General features: G+C 37.8%; 1 protein-coding gene across 2 annotated transcripts in view; it reads left to right on the forward strand.

Moving 5' to 3' along the window:
• SLC25A46 (solute carrier family 25 member 46) overlaps window positions 1-18,792 on the forward strand; it is a 29,527-nt gene extending 10,735 nt beyond the window's left edge. For both annotated transcript variants that reach the window (XM_049647706.1, XM_049647705.1), the window contains exons 6-8: window positions 3,473-3,529; window positions 4,765-4,822; window positions 14,751-18,792. In XM_049647706.1, the coding sequence (XP_049503663.1) occupies window positions 3,473-3,529; window positions 4,765-4,822; window positions 14,751-15,329 (694 nt within the window). In that variant the 3' untranslated portion in view covers window positions 15,330-18,792. The remainder of the gene's footprint in view (window positions 1-3,472; window positions 3,530-4,764; window positions 4,823-14,750) is intronic.
• Window positions 18,793-22,508: the final 3,716 nt, after the last annotated feature.

Genomic DNA, 22,508 nt, shown 5'->3' on the forward strand with positions numbered 1-22,508 from the left:
AAAGTGTATATAACTCAGGATCATCATCTGTGATCTCTTTCTTTATCTAGTGCCCAGATCCCTCCCTTGTCCTCCCATAGATCTTCTCCGAGGTGGAGTGAGTGAGATTATGTGTTACTCTACCCTGAAGTACCCTTTACTTTCCTGTAGGATTTCTTATATTAATGTAAGGACCACCTGTAACCAAGACTACCTGTGTAGTTCAGTCTTTCACAAAACCCATTTGGTTGATCTCCAATTTCATTTGACTCATTATTTGTAGTTTTACCAATATAAATACCTAGCCGTTTCTGCTTATGTTATCTGTTTCTTTTAACCATTCCTCTGAATTCACTAACTTTGAACATATTCTGTTTTAAACACAATGAAATCTTTCACCAATTAGGAGATTTCCCTTTGATTAACAGTTTCTAGTTGGGGAACACAGTAGAGTCTAAGAGTAGGAAAGAAAGATCATAAGCTTGATATTGGACAAGTTCATTTTTAGATGCTTTGCCATATCCAGGGAGAGTTATCAGGAGACAGATGATACACATGGTTGATATAGAGAAATTTAAACTGAAGGTAATAGATTTGGGAGGTTTTTGAAGCCATCATCTTGGATGACATTGCCTTAGGAAGGAGCATAATATATAAAATAAGAAGAGGGCCTGATCCTTTAGGAACTCTAGAATAGGTGGCTGGACTAAGAAAATACTTCAGCAAAGGAGTCAAAAGTAGAGATTTAGAAGGGAGGAGAAAAATCCAGAAGATTGTGGTGGGATAGTGGAATACAGGGACAGTGGGCTTCAAGAAGAAGGGAAGAACCTGGGGGCTGATGGCCGTTGAAAGGGCAAATTAGGTATATACTACATCCAGTGTTCATCACAATCCTTAATACCTATCCTCCTGCCCACTTCCCCTCCAGCAACCCTCAGACTTAAAAATGTCCATTGGATTTAGTGGCATGGAGGTAATGGGGACCTTGACAAGAGCTGTTTTTGTAAAATAATGGAGTAGAAGCCAATTTGGAGTGGGTTCAGGGGTGAATGGGGAGCTTAGGATGTGGAAATAGCAAGTTTAGAAAGTAGGCTGTGCAGAGGAAAGGTGAAGAGAAGTAGCTGAAAGATGGGTTTGGTTGAGGGAAGATTTTTTTTTAGGAGGTCAGCTATCTGAACATATGAAAATAAGAGATAATGGTAAGTAAAGGCTATTTAAAAATAGAGTTATTTAAAATTCTATTGCTTTTGTGTATTGATTATGCATGCGAACATGTATATCAATCTGTCAGATGGAGAACTATTTTAAGAAAAAGCAAGTCATTTCTCTTAATTTTGTTGCTCTTTTTCAAGGGGAGGTTTTGCTTGTGAAAATAGTGAGTTAAATATATTTACTCATCTTCTGGTATTTCTGGTAATGAAATAGAAAGAAGTGTAATCACAAGTAGATTTTTATACTACTGTCTTTCCTGAAGCATTTAAATGTGCTAATTTAGATTTCTAGAGCTGTGGCAATAAGTTTTACCCGCAGATACATACTTGATTCTAAATTTCATTTTCCCCATTTTTACTAGTCTTATTGATGTTAAGAATTGGCAATAGTGATTAGTATTGTATTCAAAGGTGAAGTAGCCCAATCCTTACAGAAATACAGATCACAGACCCATCTGTCTATAATGTTAATGATGATTTCATCCTTAAAATCAATGTTATAATCCCCTTTGATACTTTCTGAGGCCATGATAAGAGTAATAGCAGTGCCTTGATGATTTACAAACCATGTAGCATATATTGTTTTACATTCAGAAAGTCTCTGTCAAAAATTGGGAAGCTTCATCTTTTTTATATTTTTCATCTAAATCACTGGTCGTCATCTCAGCTATATTTTTCTGTGGCTGTTCAGACCTAATATAATAGTCTTAGTATTAATTTAATCAGAATGTGACCCAGAAACCTCTCTAAGGTCTTCTTAATCAGAGGTGGTTGGGCTGTTTTCTAAAAGTTTTTCTGCAAATCTTTCATTTTCTTAAAAAGTCCACATACCACCTATGTTATAATTGTATGGACTTTGTTTTTAGAGGACTTATTAGTGATTATTTTCTACATCTTTTAAATATAAAATATATTTATTTCCTACCTCCTTATATTCACTCCTTTCGAATAGAAAATGTTTTCTCGGCTTCCTGCCATGGCCGTGGTACAGTGGGTGCCCATTCCCTCAGGGGAATGGGTCACATTATGATTAAATTAATACTAAGACTATTATATTAGGTCTGAACAACCATAGAAAAATATAGCTGAAATGACCACCAATGATTTAGATGAAAAATATAAAAAAGATGAACTGCGGACAGCAGTTCTCCTTGTTTCATGCTTTATTTTGACATGGCAAACCTCTTCTTGTTCTCTTGCCTCGCCCCCTTCTCCCCATCTCCTGTCCCACTCTCTGCCTTCTCATTTTATTCTGCCTCCTCACTGACTTTCCCTTTTGCTCTCATTCCATATTCTTTTCTCCTTTTTGACTTTTCTCTTGAAACAGCTTTCTCCTTTTTTGTTTTTGTAGCTCACCTCTCGTCTTTTTCTTTTTCCTTTTCTGGTTTCCACGGGTAACCTAAATAGCAGGAAGCACACAGTCCTCAACCTTACTTCCAGACCTGGTGTTTTGCCTGTCTCCTGATCATGTCCCCGTGGGTCTTCTTACCTTCATTTGTCTCATAAGTAAAACAAATCGGACCACCACTGTTCTGCCTACGTCACAGGATGCCTTCTTGTATCAAATGAGATGAGAGGCAGTGCTGGCAGAGTGTGCAGACTTCAAGTCCCAGAGACCTGGGTTTAGAACCCAGTTCCACCACTAAGTAGTTGTATGGCTTTGGGTGAGTTATGAATCCTCTCCGAGCCTATTTCCTCATCGATGAAATGGGGATAACAGGGTTATTGTGAGAGTCAGAAATAATTCACGCAAAGCACTTTGCACAGTGCCTGGCATACAGTAGGTCACACAATTAATGTCATCAGAGTAAGGCAAGACACTTTGGAAATTCAGTGCTATGCAAAGGTTGTGTCATTCATTCTGCATTACAGTTACTTGATTTTATTTTGTTTTTAAATTCTCATTCTTAGTTATTTTTTAAAGCTTTTTCTTCCTTTAGCCTATTCATTGTCTCCTCCTCTCCCCAACAATTCTTTCTTCCTCAGCCTGTCATTTTTATATCTCCTTCTTTAAGTTTTCATATTATTTTTTTATAATCAGTTATAGCTCTTCCTCCTCTGTCAGCCCCTTCCTGCAGCACATAGAAAAACAGCTGGGATTTTTTTTTCTTTTTAAACCAACATAATTGTTTAAGTGTGTGCCAGAAAGGAAAACGTTTACATTAGAATATATTTCTCCTACAGATTTTTTTTAATTAAAATCGATTACCTTTTTGAAAATGAGGCTGATTCACAGTGTTTCAAATAACATGGCTTTTGTTTTATTCAAATTTATTTTTTAGAGAGATTTCACATAAATGGAATCCTAAACAAATAGGAGAACACCTTCTACTGAAATCGTAAGTATCAAAAGTGGCACTAATATTGAAAATTTCCATTAATTTTTATAGTGTTAGAACTGAAAAAAAATCTTAGTATGGTGAAGAAAGAGCAATAAGATATTTGTGGGACTAGAACTTCAAAAGGCAAATAACAGGAATGAACGAAGAATAAAATCCTGAAATACATACATTATCTTTAAAATAAATCTTTCTAATTTGAAAGGCTGAAATCACAACCTAATTTTTATCTGTGTTCTTAGGAAGTTAGCAAAGGTCTTCAGTTTGTTTAACCCAAATTGCCAGAAAAATTATCATTTAATTATTAAGCAGAGACAAAAATTTATCTGTAAAGTGATGAGCAAATTCAAACCTTAGCGTTATTAAAATGTAGTCCTAAAGTCACTTAGTGATTTTACAACACTGACCATTTTTGTAGATTAGAATTTTACTCTTCACTTTTTAATTTTTTTTGAAGATTGTGAATTGGAAATCCCCCAGCTTGCTGGCTCCCTCTGTGGGACATTCCAGCACATTATTACTTAGGATGTTCCATTCACCTTGAAAACTACTACTTGCCAGGACCTGGCCCCATAGGGTTAGGTAAGTCCCACCTTGATATTATTTTAAATAACTATATTTTGCAGGCTTGCAAAGTTGTAATATTACTATGTCTAAATAGTGGTGATAAGAAACAACTTTGCAAAGCTGTACAATATTGTTTTTTAATAATAAAAGGGGACTTGACTCACCATTGAAGACTGGCTTAGCTCTGCTGGGTGGGAAATCTGGGAATGGATAATGATAATATATAGGATAATAGCAGAACAGTTTACTTGTTCAAATGTCACTAAAAAGGCAGACAATGGAATGGATCCCTCATCCTAACTTCTAAGTATCAGATTTATAGGCTACATTAGCTATGTGCAGGTTGGACAGTGAATCATAACTAAGCATACATTTTACTGGTTTAAAATAAAATCTGTTTTCCTTGCAGCCTTTCCCTGTGTAAAATTTAATACTTAAATTTTCATTGCCAGCTGTTGAATAAGGCATCTTATGTTACAGGTCTCTGAAGTATCTATAGATATTAATAGTTGAAGTAGATACTAACAGGCTATAGATATTAATTGTTGAAACCCTTAAATATATTCAGGCTTGAATATAAATTATGTTGATATATTACAGTCGATACTAAACATGTAGTGGAAGCATGTGGTTTCAGTGTACTAATAAATTTGTTTTAATTTCTACAGCCTCACTTACATGGTGGCAATGCCTTTTTACTCAGCAAGTCTGATTGAAACAGTACAGGTGAGCTACTCTTCGTTGTCATTTTTTAGTTAAAAACAATTTTTGGAATACTCAATATATTATTTATATCAGATTCTGATTGTATACCAGACAAATTTAAGACAGTATCCTTTTAAAATTTGTATCTCACAGATAGCACACATATCTCAGAGATTATATTCTAGGCACACTGTTGGTGTGGATCTTTCCTTTGCACACTTACTTCACACTTGTAGTTTTAATTTTTTATCCTTTCATTAGGCAGCTGTACTCTTCATTCAACTGTCTCAGACCCCAGCCTATGACTTACCCTGAATACAAAGAACCTATAGGGGTTGTTCTGTTTTGTTTTTTCAACCTTTTAAGACACTTAATGTACAACTCAAATGCTTATGGCTTGTCACCGGACAGTAAATTGCTAATTACCTGAGCATAAAACATGCTGGAGAATCATCCTAACAGTGATCAGGTAGTCCCATTTGTAGTCTACTAACAGTATTCTTTTTAAATATGCCTTTTAAGGAACATTTGATGCCATGGCATGTTAAGTACTACAGAGCTAAAGCAGTCCCGTCAGCATTTTACAGCGTTTTACCATTTCTAACCACATGGTGGTGCTTCAAACACATTGTATTAATGTACCTCTTTTTTATTTTTATTTATTTATTTATTTATTTATTTATTTATTTATTTATTTATTTTAAATTCAACTTAGTTAACATACAGTGTAGTCTTGGCTTCAGGAGTAGAACCAGTGATTCATCTCTTACATATGACACCCAGTGCTCGTCCCGACAGATGCCCTTCTCAATGCCCATCACCCATCTAACCCATCCCCCAACCCACCTCTCATCTAACAACCCCCAGTTTGTTCTCTGTATTTAAGAGTCTCTTATGGTTTGCCTCCCTCTGTATGTTAATCTTATTTTCCTTCCCTTCCTCATGTTCATCTGTTTGGTTTCTTAAATTCCACATTTGAGTGAACTCATACATTTATCTTTCTCTGACTGACTTATTTCCTTCAGCATAATATAGTGTAGTTCCATCCACATTGTTGCAAATGGCAAGATATCATTCTTTTTGATCACCAAGTAATATGCCAATGAGTATATACACCATATCTTCTTTATCCATTCATCAGTTGATGGACATTTGGGCTCTTTCCATAATTTGGCCCTGGATAGTGCTGCTATAAACATTATGGTGCATGTGCCCCTTTGAATCAGCATTTTTGTATCATTTGGATAAATTCCTATTAGTGCAATTGCTGGGTCATAGGATTGTTCTATTTTTAATTCTTTGAGGAACCTCCATACTGTTTTCCAGTGTGGCTGCACCAGTTTGTATTCCCACCAACAGTACAAAAGGGTTCCCTTTTCTCTGAATCCTTGTCAACATATTTTGTTTCCTGAAGTTGTTCATTTTAGCCATTCTGACAAGTGTGAAGTGTTATTGTGGTTTTGATTTGTATTTCCCTGATGATGAGTGATGTTGAGCATCTTTTCATGTGTCTGTTAGCCATCTGAATATCTTCTTGAAGAGTCTATTCATGTCCTCTGCCCATTTCTTCAATGGATTATTTGTATTTTGGGTGTTAAGCTTGGTAAGTTCTTTATAGATTTTGGATACTAACCCTTTATCTGATATGTCATTTGCAAATATCTTCTCCCATTCTGTCAGTTGCCTTTTAGTTTTGTTGATTGTCCTTTGCTGTGCAGAAGCTTTTTATCTTGATGAGGTCCTAGTAGTTCATTTTTGCTTTCATTTCCCTTGCCTCCAGAGACATGGCAAATAAGAGGTTACTGTGGCCGAGGTCAAAGAGGTTGCTGCCTCTTTTCTCCTCTATGATTTTGATGGTTTCCTGTCTTGCATTTAGGTCTTTCATCCATTTTGAATTTATTTTTGTGTACTGTGTACGAAAGTAGTCCCATTTCATTCTTCATGTCGCTGTCCAGTTCTCCCAGCACCATTTGCTAAAGAGACTGTCTTTTTTTCCATTGGATATTCTTTCCTGCTTTGTTGAAGATTAGTTGGCCATATGTTTGTGGGTCCATTTCTGGGTTCTCTGTTCTATTCCTTTGGTCTATATGTCTGTTTTTATGCCAATACTTGTCTTGATGATTACAGCTTTGTAATACAGCTTGAAGTCTGGAATTGTGGTACCTCCAGCTTTGGTTTTCTTTTTCAGGATTGCTTTGGCTATTCAGGGTCTTTTCTGGTTCCATGCAAATTTTAGGATCATTTGTTCAAGCTCTGTGAAGAATGCTGGTGTTATTTTGATAGAGGTTGCATTGAATGTGTATATTGCTTTGGGTAGTATTGACAATTTAACAATATTTGTCCTTCCGTGAGCATGGATTATTTTTCCATTTCTTTGTGTCTTTTTCAATTTCTTTTATAAGCTTTCTATAGTTTTTAGCATCTAGAACTTTTACCTCTTTAGTTAGGCTTATTCGTAGGTATCTTACGGTTTTTGGTGCAATTGTAAATGGGACTGATTCCTTGATATCTCTTTCTGCTGCTGCATTTTTGGTGTATAGAAATGCAACCGATTTCTGTACATTGGTTTTATATCCTGTGACTTTACTGCTCTAGTAGTTTTTTGTTGGAATCTTTGGGTTTTCCCAGTCAAGCGAGCATCCTGCCATCTGCAAAGAGTGAAAGTTTGACTTCCTCCTGGCCAATTTGGATGCTTTTTATTTCTTTTTGTTGTCTGATTGCTGAGGCTAGGACTTACAGTACTATGTTGAACAACAGTGATGACAGTGGACATCCTTGTCATGTTCCTGACCTTAGGGGGAAAGCTCTCAGATTTTCCCCATTAAGGATGATATTAGCTGTGGGTCTTTCATATATGGCTTTTATGATTTTAAGGTATGTTCCTTCTATCTCTACTTACTTGTATACTTGCTCTTTATCAAGAAACGATGCTGTATTTTGTCAAATGCTTTTTCTGCATCTATTGAAAGGATTGTGTGGTTCTTATTCTTTCTTTTATTAATGTGATGTATCACGTTGATTGATTTGCAAATATTGAACCAGCCCTGAAGCTCAAGAATAAATCCCACTTGATCATGGTGAATAATTCTTTTCATGTACTGTTGAATTTGATTTTCTGGTATCTTGTTGAGAATTTAGGCATCCAGTTTCATCAGTGATAGTGGCTTATAAGTTTCCTTTTTAGTGGGTCTTTGTCTGGTTTTGGAATCAAGGTGATGGTGGCTTCATAGAATGAGTTTGGAAGTTTTCCTTCCCCTTCTGTTTTTTAGAACAGTTGAGGAAAATAGGTATTAGGTCTTCTTTAAATATCTGGTCGAATTCCCTGGGAAGCCATGAGGCCCAGGACTTTTGTTTTGGGGGAGATTTTTGATAACCGCTTCAATTTCTTTGCTGGTTTTGGGCCTGTTCAAATTTTCTGTTTCTTCCTGTTTGAGTTTTGGTAGTGTGTGAGTGTCTAGGAATTTGTCCATTTCTTCCAGATTGTCCTGTTTATTGGCATATAATTTTAAATAGTATTCTCTTATAATTGTATTTCTGTGGTGTTGATTGTGATCTCTCCTCTTTCATTTGTGATTTTATCTATTTGGGTCCTTTTATCTGTGTTATTTCCCTTCTTCTGCTGGCTTTAGGCTTTATTTGCTGCTCCTTTTCTAGCTCCTTTAGGTGTTGTGTATTTGGGACCCTTCTTGCTTCTTGAGATAGGCCTGAATTGCAATGTATTTTTCTTTTAGCACTGCCTTTGCTGTATCCCAAAGGGTTTGGACTGTCCGTTTTTATTTTCATTGACTTCCATGTATATTTTAATTCCTTCTGTAATTTCCTGATTAATCCATTCATTCTTTAGTAGGATGTTCTTTAACTCTATGTATTTGAGGCCTTTCCACATTTTTTCTTGTGATTAGGTTTCATAGTTTTGTGATCTGAAAACATGCATGGTATGATCTAAATCTTTTTTGTACTTGTTGAGGGCTGATTTGTGACCCTATAAGTGATCTATTCTGGAGAATGTTCCATGTGCACTTGAGAAGAATGTGTATTCTGCTGCTTTAGGATGAAATGTTCTGAATATCTCTCTTAAGTCCATCTGGTCCAGTGTGTCATTCGTAGCCATTGTTTCTTTATTGATTTTCTGCTTAGATAATCTGTCCATTGTTGTAAGTAGAGTACTAAATTCTCCTATAATTATGGTATTATTATCAATAAGTTTGCTTATGTTTGTGATTGTTTTATGTATTTGGGTGCATGCAAGTTGGGGGCATAAATATTTACAATTGTTAGCTATTCTCAATGATTAGACCTCTTAATTGTAATATAATGCCCTTCTTTATCTCTTGTTACAGCCTTTGTTTTAAAATTGAGTTTGTCTGGGGTGCCTGGGTGGCTCTGTTGGTTAAGGATCTGACTTCAGCTCAGGTCATGATCTTGCAGTCTGTGAGCTCGAGCCCCACGTCGGGCTCTATGCTGACAGCTCAGAGCCTGGAGCCTAATTTGGATTCTGTGTCTCCCTCTATTTCTGCTCCTCCCTCACATTCATTCATTCATTCATCCTCTTTCAGTCTCTCTCTCTCAAAAATAAGTAAATAAACATTTTTTTTAAAGATTAAAATAGAGCGTCTGATAGAAGTATGGCTACTTTGGCTTTCTTTTGTTCTACATTAGCATGATAGATGGTTTTCCATCTCTTCACTTTCAGTCTGCAGGTTTACTCAAGTCTGAAATGAGTCTTTTGTAGGCAGCACATAAATGGATCTTGTTTTTTTAATCCATTCTGATATCCTTTATCTTTGATTGGAGCAGTTAGTCCATTTACACTCAGAGTGATTATTGAAAGATACAAATTTAGTGCCATTGTGTTATCTGTGGATTTCATGTTGATGGGGATGTTCTCTGGTCCTTTGTAGTCTTTGCTGCTTTCCACTCACAGAGTCCTCCTTAGAATTTCTTGCAGGGCTGGTTTAGTGGTCATGAACTCCTTTAGTTTTTGTTTGGGAAAGTCTGTCTCTCCTTCTATTCTGAATGACAGCCTTGCTGGATAAAGGATTCTTGGCTGCCTATTTCTCCTATTCAGCACATTGAATATTTTCTGCCAGTCCCTTCTGGCCTGCCAAGTTTCAGTGGACAGGTCTGCTACTGGACCCTTATGTGTCTATCCTGGTAGGTAAAGCACCTTTTGTCCCTAGCTGCTTTCAGAATTCTCGCTGTTTATATTTGGAAAGTTTCACTGATATGTCATGGGGTTGACCTGTTTTTGTTGTGTTTGAAGGGAGTTCTCTATGCTTCTTGGACTTGGATGTCTGTTTCCTTCCCCAGATTAGGGAAGTTCTCAGTTATTTGTTCAGATAAATCTTCTGCCCCTTTTTCTTGCTCTACTTCTGGGACTCCTATGATATGGATATTGTTTGGTTTCATGGAATCACTTAGTTCTCTAATTCTCCCCTCATGATCTAATAATTTCCTTTCCCTCTTTTTTTCAGCTTCACTATTTTCTATAATTTTATCTTCTATTTCACCTATCCTCTCCTCTGCTTCTTCATTTCTCGCTGTCACCATATCTAGTTTTTTTGCTTCTCAATTATAGCATTTTCTAATTCATGACTATTTCTTAGGTTTTTGGTCTGCAGCAAAGGTTTCTCTGGTGTCTTCTCTGCTTTTTTCGAAGCCCATCTATTAGTCATATGACTTTTGTTCTAAATTACTGTTCAAATATTTTGTTTCTGTTTTGAGCAAGTATCTGGCTTGATTTCTTCTTGACCTTTCTTTTGGGGAGAATTCATCGGTCTTGCCATTTTGGCTAAGTTTCTGTCTTTTGTGTGTCTTACAAGCTTGTTATGTGTCCTGCACCTAAGAGTACTGCTACATGAAAAAGGAATTGCACACAGTCCAGGGCCTGGCACTCCAGGAAGTGTGTCTGGTATATGTTGCATGCACTCTGCTGTTGCATTTTGGCTGCTCTATCCCACTTGTCATTCCTCTACAGAGCTCCACCTTGCTGGCAGTGGTGGAGTGTTTGGACCTTTAGGTGTGCAGTGATTTGTTTGTTGAGGTAGCATGGGGGAAAAAAAAGTGTGGGGGAGCCTGATCCCATAAAAAGAGAAAAAGGAAAGGGGAGAAAAGGAAGCCAAACAGAGAATCAAAAAACCATAAGCCTGATTCCAAAGAAAGAGGGAGAAAAAAAATGAAGAAAAATAAGCAGAAGAAAGGAGAACAGAACAAGAATAAATTTTTTTAAAAAGCCTGATCAAAAAATATATATAATAAGAAATGACAAAAAACTAATCAGAAACTGTGACCCTGATTCCAAAGAAAAAAAGAAGCAGAAGGAAAGAAAGAGGAAAAAAAAAAAAAAGTCTGTTAGTTCCTGGGGCTGGTGGCTATGCTGGTCTGGAGGAGAGGCCGGCTGCATTGGGTCAGTCAGTCTTGCCCCAGTAAATAAGCAGTTGCCAGACGTGGAGGGGCAGAATTTGGGTTGCTCTCCGAAGCCCCAGCATTTTGGTATTGGAGGAAAGATGGCATCACCCCGATCTCTCGTTCTTGGACTGGGGATCTCAACCCCTGCAGTTCAGGCAGCCCTTAAAGAATAGCGAGGACCGTCAGCTTACCCTGCACCTCAGTCATCCTGAGCCTTTCCTTTGGCACTCGGATGGGATTCAAAACCTGATGTCTTGAAGGACCTGTCACCATGTGAGTCCACTCCCATCCTCTGGAGTAGAGCCTCTCCACCCAGCTGATGAAAGGCCTTTGGCTGACTCCTGCGGGGTCTTTTGTCCTTGGGGAGGCAATAAGCCCTTTTCCGAAAGTATTCCAGGAAGTGGACTGTTCTCTCCCAGTGAACCCCGAAATTGCCACACCACACTATGCGCTCCAGGGCCAGCTCTCTCCTCTCTAGGATCATGCCCCATGGCTCCACTCCAGACAAAGTTGTGCACTTCCTGAACCTTGGAGTTTCAGGTCCAAAGCCTGTTTGCAAACAAAGAACTGGGACACTCCGTGCTTTTCTCTGCCCAGTCCATAGTCCAGAGAGGTTTTCCTCTTGTGCTAACTTGATGCCACACTTTTACAACCCCTCTCTCTTTCTCTCTTTTTTGTTTCTCCACAGAAAGGGTTCCTTCTCCTCCATAGCTCTGCTGCTTTATCTCCCGCATTCACATACACACACATAGGTCCTGCCGAGCTGTTTCCCTCCAACTGTGGAGATCCTTCTGCCACTCCGCAGATTGATTTCCTGGGTGTTCCAAGTGACCAGACCTCAATACAGCTGTCTTTGAGGGACAAGCAAAATCCAGGTCCCCCTACTTCTCTGCCATGTTAACTCTCCCCAGAAGGTTACCTGTTGAAATGAATGTGGGAGAAAGGTGACATCCAAGGTCCCCTCCAACCTCAGTCTTGTTCACTGGATCAACCCAGCACCGATTATAGGACCAGAAGAAGAGCCAAACCCACTCAGTGTCCCTGTGAAAGCTTCTCTTGGTTGGCCATGGAGCAGGTGCCAGAAGGCAGGTTGGTGGGGCAGTGGGCAGAAGGAGGAGGCTGATAGCCCTGAGGAAACTTAAGACGATGGCCACTGAGCAGGTGCAAGACAGTGTCAGGGGGTGGAAGGTAGGGGTATAATGGGGAGGCAGGGGTCCAGCGGTGAGGACAGAGTGTACAGTGAAAAGGAGCCTGGGCAGCAAATGGGGCCTGGCTGTGCAGTGTATTAATGTACTTCCTACACTTAAAACTATAAGATGAAGATAGTTTTAACTTCACTGATACACAAAATCCAGTTAATTGTATATCGCCTATTTTCTGTCTCCAACACTAGGTCCTCTGGCTTATTTTTGTCTTCAGTGTGTATGGATTTCCTCTTTATAAAAACCTTACTGGATCAGCCTTTGCTTTTCTAATTCCTCTTTTCCACTTATTCATAAGATGGGAATAGTATTTTAATAACAGTTAAAACAATGAGATGAGTTGTCTATGTAAAGTGCCCAGCTCGCTGTAAGTTAGTTTGGTTTTTTTACCCAATATCCAGCCCCTGCTTTCCCTTGCTCTGGGTTCCACCTGGAACTCCTTTTGACTCCTTTTGTCTGGTTTTTCTAAAAGTCTATCTTCTTAGAGTATTTCTCTCTTGAACGTTTTCCTCTTCCATCAATAACCTCTTTGCCATCTCTTCTGCTGCCTTCCAAGGTGTAACCTTTTTATCCTGTATTCTCTGCTTTTTATCCTATATTCACTATCTGGTAGAACTCATTTATTCTCATGAATCATTTTAACTCTAATCTCTAGCTGAATTAAATCATCTCCATCTCAAACTCAACTCATGTAAACAGTCTCATCTTATTACCCTGACAATTAGCTTCTTTTTGAGCCTCCTCTCCTTTTCTGCTAGTGGTACTCTTGTTGTCTTTACCCTGAAGACTTAAAATTTTAGTTTTAATTTTAAGGAGTCTTGATTTTTATGTTTCTGTCATCCTTTATAACCAATCAGACATACGTCTTTTTCTGACTTTAGCAAGTGTCTGAGATTTGTCTGTTTCTTCCCACCATGAGGCAACCATTATCCTTTCAATGAATGCCACATCCTCAGATTACTACATTAGCTTCTCTCTTCCTACTCCGTTCATGTTCAGTGGTTTTTTTCCCCTTCTGGGGACCCAGCTCAGATTTCTGAGAATACTTTTTCCCTTGAAAATATACATTTAGGGGCTCCTGGGTGGCTCAGTCGGTTGGGCGGCCGACTTCGGCTCGGGTCATGATCTCACGGTCCGTGAGTTCGAGCCCCGCGTCGGGCTCTGTGCTGACAGCTTGGAGCCTGGAGCCTGTTTCGGATTCTGTGTCTCCCTCTCTCTGCCCCTCCCCTGTTCATGCTCTGTCTCTCTCTGTCTCAAAAATAAATAAACGTTAAAAAAAAAAAAAATTAAAAAAAAAACAAAACAAAAAACCACCATTAAAAAAAAAAAAAAGAAAATATACATTTATATATAGATCTCCTGTAGAACTTCTCCTAAAGCCCTTAAATATGAACTTAGTAGTGATCTATTGTCTTCATTAAAAATCCCTGATCTAGCTGCTGCATCTTAAAGTCATTCTGTACACTCCCGCCATTGTTCTCAAGTTGCAGTGCTTATACCCTTTTGCTGATTAAAGATCTGTGTTGAATCATATTTCCTAAGATCAGTTGTAGAAAGGCAGAGACGTTGTAGATGATAATGACTAACATTTACTGAGTGCCTCTGGAAGCCAGGCCTTTTTTCCTTTAATATGTCCAGCAATCATGTGCATAAAAGCTAGGTAGTACTAATCCCATTTTTATAGAATGGTCAACTGATTCTTAGGAGAACTAACTTGCCCAAAGTTATATAAGCAGTAGGTAGTGGATGCAGGGTTTAAACCTGTACTTAAGAATTCCAAGCACCAGGGGTGCCTGGGTGGCTCAGTCTGTTAAGTGTTTGACTCTTGGTTTCGGCTCAGATCATGATCTCACAGTTCATGGGTTCAAGGCCCACATTGAGCTCTACCCTGACTGCGCAGAGCCTGCTTGGGATTCTTTCTCTCCCTCTCTCTCTGCCCCTCACAGTCTCTCTCTCAAAATACATAAATAAACATTAAAAAAAAAAAAGCAAAACTCCAAGCACCATACAAACTCTTTAGATGTCCACTAGCTGTTGCTTTTCAAAATGAGTCCTAAGAGCTCATTTGAGCTCTTGAGGGTGGAGGAACCACATATGTCCTGTCCACATCTCCTCTCCTTTCCCTTCCCAAAAAGAATAGCTCCCAGCTTCACTGCTGTTATGGAATTTCATTTGAAAAAAGAATCTAATACCTAGGTAACACTTGAAGTTTGCAAGCCATTGGTGTTTTCCCTCTGTGGTCAATAAATTAGGATTTAAGAAGGGACCTAAAACAAATCATTTCTTGTGGCAAAATAAGCAAGTATTAATTTTTACTCATTTCATCATTTTTATTTCAGAGTGAGATAATACGAGATAACACTGGAATCTTGGAATGTGTTAAAGAAGGAATTGGAAGAGTGATGGGCCTAGGGGTGCCTCATAGCAAACGACTGCTTCCGCTTCTTTCCTTGATCTTCCCCACTGTGCTGCATGGGGTTCTGCATTACATCATCAGCTCAGCCATTCAGAAGTTTGTCCTGCTAATTCTAAAGAGAAAGACGTATAGTAGCCATCTAGCTGAGAGCACTAGTCCGGTGCAGAGTATGTTGGATGCTTATTTTCCAGAACTTATTGCTAACTTTGCTGCCAGTCTTTGCTCTGATGTTATACTTTACCCATTGGAAACAGTTTTGCACCGCCTTCACATTCAAGGAACACGCACAATCATTGACAATACAGACCTTGGCTATGAAGTGCTTCCAATTAATACACAGTACGAGGGTATGAGAGACTGTATCAATACTATAAGGCAGGAGGAAGGAATGCTTGGTTTTTATAAAGGGTTTGGTGCTGTTATAATACAGTACACACTGCATGCAGCTGTTTTACAGATTACCAAAATTATTTACTCTACCCTTCTTCAAAATAGTGTGTGAGACTAACTCAGTTCCTGGTTAGTCTAAAAGACATAATCTGGGTACTTTGTTATGAAATTATGTGGGATAAAAGTGAAATACTGGGGGAAAGTGGATTAGAAAGTGAAACTGGTAAAAAAAAGCCCATGCTGATTATATTGACCCTTCTTTTTTTAAAAGGTATAGGTATATATTTTGGATGAAAAATATCCCAAATTTGAAAACTCAATGAAAGTAACACTCGTGAATTGAATTCTAGCTAATGTAGCACTCATGCTAAACTAAAAAGACCCTGGGCAGAAGCAAAAATTTGTCAGCAAATGTAAAACAATATTTCACAGAGCTAAGTTTATTCCATCTGACTTCAATATTTATTAGAAATTTATTTCACCTTCTAGATTGATATTGGTATGACATCCTTAATCTAGTGTATAGTATCAGGATGGTTTACCTTTAAACAAATAAACTGTGTCATCCGTGGTAAAGATGAGAAGGATTAGATTTGGCAGTGTGTAAGCAGGACTTGAAGAGTTTTAAATTGCATTGTCCCTGTACAACTTTTTAATGGCTGAATATTTATTATATAAAGCCATTTATGTGCACACATATAACTCGGAATTTCCTTCATCTCTATAAAGTTTCCACTCTTAGATCAGCTTATTTCATAAAATGAATACTTACTGCTTGAATATCAGAAGAAAACATTAAAAGACAAGGTACCCAAAAGATGTAAGGCAAACAACCTACTTGTCCATATCCAAACCCAGCGTTTCGATGCCAGCAACTGAAACATCCATCATATGTTTATAAAGTTTGATTTGCTTACTTAGATATGTGAATCATCAGTCTGGTTTTAGACCACTCCTAAGATAGAATAGAAAATAATCATGACAACTATTACTGTTTGCACATTTATGGATTGTGTACTGAAAGAAATGTTTCTTGCCTTATATTTCTGAATGATTTGTCTTAGAGGAGTGACAATTAAAATTTACATGGGAATTTGTGCCTCTTGCCTTTTGTATAGTCATCATTAAATAATGGCTTCAGTTTTTATTTTATTCTAGTTTTTGTTTGTAGTTTCATTCTCCAAACCAGATCTACATAAAGGGAAAAGCAAGTTTATCCTTATCACCTTTTATTTAAACTTGTTTGGATGAATAACAAAGGAAAAATAAAAACTTTAAAGGAAGTTTGTCCTTGCTTTTTACGAATGAGGAAAAGAAGTAAATCTCAAAAAATAATAAGCAAAAACGTTGTTATCAGTTTGTTAAAAAAAAAAAAATTCTTCCTGTTAAATTGAAGTTGGTGGGTGAGGTTCTTGTATAATAAAATAATAAGCATTTGACTGACCCAAACTTAAACATTTTAAAGTTTCATTTCCTCACATGAATGATCACAGTCAGTTTTACTACAAACTGTTTAGCACACAAACGCAGTGACTGCACTGGTGTTGTCCAATCTAGAAGGTATACAGACTGAGACTTACTTGCTAAGTGTCAGCAAAATAGTTACTTTTTGTGATTAATAGTTTTAGAACCAAAAAATGATATCCCCAAAGTGCCAAACAGTATGTAAGTAGAAATTTTCTCTACAATCTTATGTGGTAGGTGTGTATGTTGTTGTTTTTTTTTAAACTAAAACACATAAGTTTTCCCTTTTTAAATTCCACCAAGAGGGGAAAATAAAACACCACTGATCACGTGTTGTACTTTGCAGTTAATGTTTTGGGTTATGGTTTACTTTGCCCTACCTATGACACCTAAATTGTTTCCAATGCTTTGAACTGCTAAATAAATGTTTAGATGTTTATAAACTGTCCAACTTCCAATCATTTTTATTGTAATCAAGATGTTTCAAATAAGAGTAAACTTTAGAAAATACCAAGTTTCAGAAAATTTCTACAAGAACAGAATCTGAATGGAATCAAGTATTAACTAGTGAAAATCCATGCGATCCTTTATCTAGTTAAAAATCAAATATTTCAAGATTATTTGATGGAAGTATAAAGATTCAGTTATATAAAACTGTCTCATAGAATCATTATAAGACTGATAGACTGAACTTGTGTGTACACAAGTAAGGTTGATCTTCTCTTTGGAGAAAGAATGCAAATTAAGATTGGAATGTGGCAAGTAAAATACTAATTGTTCTTACTGCCATTCCAAATTAGTTGCAATATAAAAATTCTTAAAATTCAAGAACTTAAATGCTGTCCAAATATGCTTAAATGAAATTAGAAAGGAATATGTGAAATACACATTAGGCACACTCTTTCCCTTTTAAAATTTGCTCTCTTTCTTTAGCATATAGGTACCAAAGTCAAATATCCATTGGCTACATCTTTTTTAAGATGACAGTAGCTCAGAATATTTTAAAATTCAGTATGGTTAATAGTATTATGACTAAGATCCTATTAAAATGTTCCAGAGGCCCAGCGGTCCTCTTACATAAGCCAGGGTTTGGCCATGGAGCTCAGATATGATATGCTTGCTTTACTCTGTAGGATTTCTTAATCAGAGTCAAATAGTGTGAAAGTGATTGAGTTAAAAACTGAAAAATCTGATAAATACTGAGTATGTTATGTGAATTTATGAATTGATTTAGTACATTTGCATGTAAATTTCTTTCCCTTGAGCTACCTTTCTCTATTTTATGCACCCTTGAAAAATAATCCCTAGGTTTATAAAATTTATTGAAGCTTCCAAACTCCCATCACTAGACGTTATAAATATGAAATAGTAAAAAAACAATCTGATTTCAAAATGGCTGTGGTTTGGGAGGTTTGGTAATTCAGCCAGTATTTTCAGAAGCAAAACTGGAGAGAGAAGTCTCACTTTTGCAAACATGCCTGACTACTCACAGCTGTCTTTTCAGCACTGGCTTTGTTACAACTGAACCAAGCATTCACCTTACTGACTTGGCATGAATGCTTCAATATTTCTGTGTATTCATACATCTGCTTAGAAAATAAAATACAGTGCTTTGCTATTTGTTTTTTTCTACTGAGATTGTGGAGGGTATTTGCCTTCAGTTTGCTTACTAGATCTTTTGGAACATGAGAGACTATTTGCCAGCTCTTGAAAAGATATTCAGGGTTGAATTAATTACTTTCAATAACATGTAAGCAAATAAATCCCCTTGGTAGCAACCACACTGCAATAGAATTTGAGTGATATTTTGGCATATCTGCTTTCTCTTCTCTTTAAAGTAGCTGCGCATTTCTCTTGCTCTCTCTAATATAAACTGGATGTATACTGTCTTTCAAGTCATTGAGTATCACTAATATGATACCAAGTTGTATAGCAGAGTAACAAAAACTTGTGATTTAACAATGAATCTTACACAGTATTACCTCAGCTAGACAAGGTGTGTGTGTGTGTGTGTGTGTGTGTGTGTGTTTAAGTTGTTTTTGTCTAGTATTTTAAATGTTTTCAGTAAATTGTGTAATATGAAAAGGTTCAATAAAATGTTGAAATAAAAACAGTATTTTTCTCTTCCTGATGCTAGAGAACTACTGAGGCTTCTGGTGAAGGAAAAGTTTTATTTTTGTAGGTAGAAATGAAGATCAGGAAAAATACATGAAGTTGAACTTTTTTCCCCACCACTTAAAAAGTCTTTCTGATGTAACTGTGATGTGGCTCACGAAACAAGTAACATATTTTCTAAAATAAGGTTTCAAATGCATTATATTCTGTAAATGTCTTCCACATTCCCATATTTAATCCTTACAACAGCCCTCGGGTATTTTCTGAGAAGTTCTGCTGAGGGAAGAAATAGATACAGAGAGGTTGTGACCTCTCTAGTGTTAAGTAACTTAAGGGAGTGATGACAGCAAGATGGCAAGTATGCAGTTCAAACGTGTCCCTCCATAGAAACTTAGGAAAAAAACAACCAGAAACTCAAAACCAACTTTGTCAGAACTCTAGAAAACAAGTTTATAGCAACCAAACGCAGAATCAAGAAAAAAGGCAACTTAATGGTAGGAGAATTTTGTGCTGTTTTTTGCTTGCCTTTGCCTCCACTGCCCTGGGTATCTGTGGGAGCCCCTGTGCCACTGTGGAACAGTCTATAGTCCTTGATCCTGGAAGGAATAAAGGAGATGCTATTTGCAAGTTACTGTGTTTATGCATACTGACATCTCTAGGGGCTACCTGAAAAACTAATGCAAGGTTCTCATCTTTTTTCCCTAACTGGACTTCCACTCAGGCAAGAAAAATAGTAGGAATCCCTTGAAAACATTTTAAGGTGATCAGAAAAACCTTAGCCATTTAGGGCAAAGAATTACAGTTGAGACATAACAAAAGACTGTCTATAAAGCCAAGGAGGAAAGGCCAGGGAGCGAGTTGCCTTGGGGTTTTCAAAAGTCATCATGAATACTAGGGAATTTAGAAAGCCACGCACATGCTCACGACAGGAGGCATGCTCAGAAAAGAACTGAGAAGACCCTCAGATGAACTATAAGCTCAGTGCAAGCAGGAAGGAAGGATGAGTCAGAGTTGCAAACGGCCTAAGAATTAAAGGGGTACTCTAACACACAGCCAATCCACAAAGTAAAGCAACTAACTAAAGCCAGAAATTGAACCTAGTCTTGTATCGAGTTCAGTGTCCTACCATAATAGGACCTCTCAAAGTCAGGAATAGATGGTCAAATAATATCTGCTCTTTAGGAAAAGAACAGTGGTTAACATTTATGAGCACTTACTATAATGACTGGATCAGTAATAAATGTGTTATTTTACAAATTCTCTACAGCAACCTTATAAAGTAGGTCTAACAGTATCCTCATTTTACAGATGCAAGACTTGCAGCTGGGAGGTTAAGCCAAGATCATACAGATAGGAAGAAGAATAACTAGGATTTGGTCCAGGACTTGCTCAATTCTTGCACTCCTTGGCTGGTCACGAGGTCAAAGTTGGCCTTGCTTTAAGTAGTGACATCCAGTAGAAGGACTAAAGGACACCAGGGTTCTCACGAATTGATGAATCGCTTCTTAGCTTAATCTGTCCTGGGTCTATAATGGAAGAACTCTTTGGGAGATCCTTCCAAGTCCACACCATCTCCCTCCCTTCTTAGGCTGGAAACATCTCCCTTTCTCTTTAGGCTTCCATAGCCTCTTCATTCTTTCTGGTGAGTTATGGACTTTCTATCTCGTAGTTTTGTGCAAGCACCTCTTAAATCCTCTGTATCTGTATCATAGACATGTTTTCTCCCACTCTCACTACACAAACACATACATAGACATAATAAATTACATGACATAATACATGTTGAATGAATAAATGAATCTATAAAACTGTGCACCCAACCTTGTCTGTATATTTTGAAATGTTCCTTTTTAGCTTAGAATTTCAACACTGACAGTGACCTTTGGAAATCGTCTTAACTAGAACTCTCATGTCACAAAGGTGTAAAATGAGTCCTCTAGATGTTTAGTGATTTTACTAAGTTCATAGAATCACAGAGCTGGAGACATAATCCAGGTCTTCGCATTCCTGGTCTAGTCTTTTTCTCCTATATCATCTTCCCCTTCCATTCACCCCCTCTCTCCTATCTAGCCACACATTATCTACACAAATATACATCCAAAAGTGAGCTCTGTGGCCCTTGATAGACCCTACTTCCAAAAAATACATACACGGGGGTGCCTGGGTGGCTCAATAGATTGAGTGTCCGACTCTTGATTTCGGCTCAGGTCATGGTCTCACACTTGTAAGATAAGCTCAGAGCCTATTTGGGATTCTCTCTCTTTCTCTCAGCCCCTCACCCCCTCACCCGCTCACACATGCATGGCACTCTCTCTCTTTCCTTATAAATTTTGATAGTTAGCATAGTATGGGCCATGTTATAAAAGTTTAAAAATGTTTGTGACTTGGTGAAAGTCACCCAAAGTAGCAGAACCTCTAGCAGGCTAATTACAGACTTTTACTACTATTACCTCCTGAACAGACTTCTTAAGATTCAGAATAAATTCACCACTCCATTCCATTCCAGCACCTAGAATATTTCTTGGTACATATGTAAGTACTGAAAAATACTAAAACTATAAACTATATAAAATGTAAACTACATGAAACTATAAACTACAGAAAATATAAACTATATTTACTATAGGCAAGTAGCTTATTAAGATAATAATCTTACGGGGCGCCTGGCTGGCTCAGTCGGTTAAGCGGCCGACTTAAGCTCAGGTCACGATCTCGCGGTCCGTGAGTTCGAGCCCCGCGTCAGGCTCTGGGCTGATGGCTCAGAGCCTGGAGCCTGCTTCCGATTCTGTGTCTCCCTCTCTCTCTGCCCGTCCCCCGTTCATGCTCTGTCTCTCTCTGTCTCAAAAATAAATAAAAAACGTTAAAAATTAAAAAAAAAAAAAAGAAGATAATAATCTTACAATGTAGAAGAGGCCCTTTTGATAATCGCAAATTGTCATACCTAGGAAATGAGTTTAGGACTCTTATACCTGCCAGCCTGAGCTCTAGCTCTGAGGCTGGAGTCTATCTACAGATTTATTTTGAGGACTGGCTCAGAGCCTCAGAACAAACCTAGACTTTTAAGACTACTTAGAAAAATCTCTCAACCTTCAAATCATTCTACTGGAATCTGAAACTGTTTTTAAACAAAAGCATAAAGGGTGCTAAATATAGCCTATATTTGGCTGTTATGAAATCTTGTTCATCTGATCTAATCTGTTGACAGGGGAAAACTTTCCATACCTCCCTCCAACACCTAGTGCCCAGGGAAAATATGTGTTTGAAATGTGAACTTCTTTAAATTACTGATATAGTCACAAGATTTCTGCATCCAACAATGGAAACGTGGGGCCCAAGTACATTTTATTTCTTTAAAAAGGCCTGTGATGTGCTACAACTAGTAAACAGATGACTTCTTTGGGCTAGCTTTAGTCATTCTGTGAAAAGACAGATCTATGGCCTTGATCTTGGAGGAAAGATAAACTTGGCATCATCAAGCTTTTGTTAATAGAAGAGGTCCATTCTCACATTATAAAAAATTTTTAAAAAGAGGGGCCAGGGCGGAGGGAGGGGGGAGCACCTGGATGCCTTGGTCGGTTGAATGTCCGACTTTGGCTCAGGTTACCATCTCGTGGTCCTTGAGTTCAAGCCCTGCGTCCAGCTATATGCTGACAGCTCAGAGCCTGGAGCCAGCTTTGGATTCTGTGTCTCCCAGTCTTTCTACGCCCCTCCC

The sequence above is a fragment of the Panthera uncia genome (genome assembly GCF_023721935.1).
Source record: "Panthera uncia isolate 11264 chromosome A1 unlocalized genomic scaffold, Puncia_PCG_1.0 HiC_scaffold_17, whole genome shotgun sequence".
In the NCBI taxonomy this organism is placed as follows: Eukaryota; Metazoa; Chordata; class Mammalia; order Carnivora; family Felidae; genus Panthera; species Panthera uncia.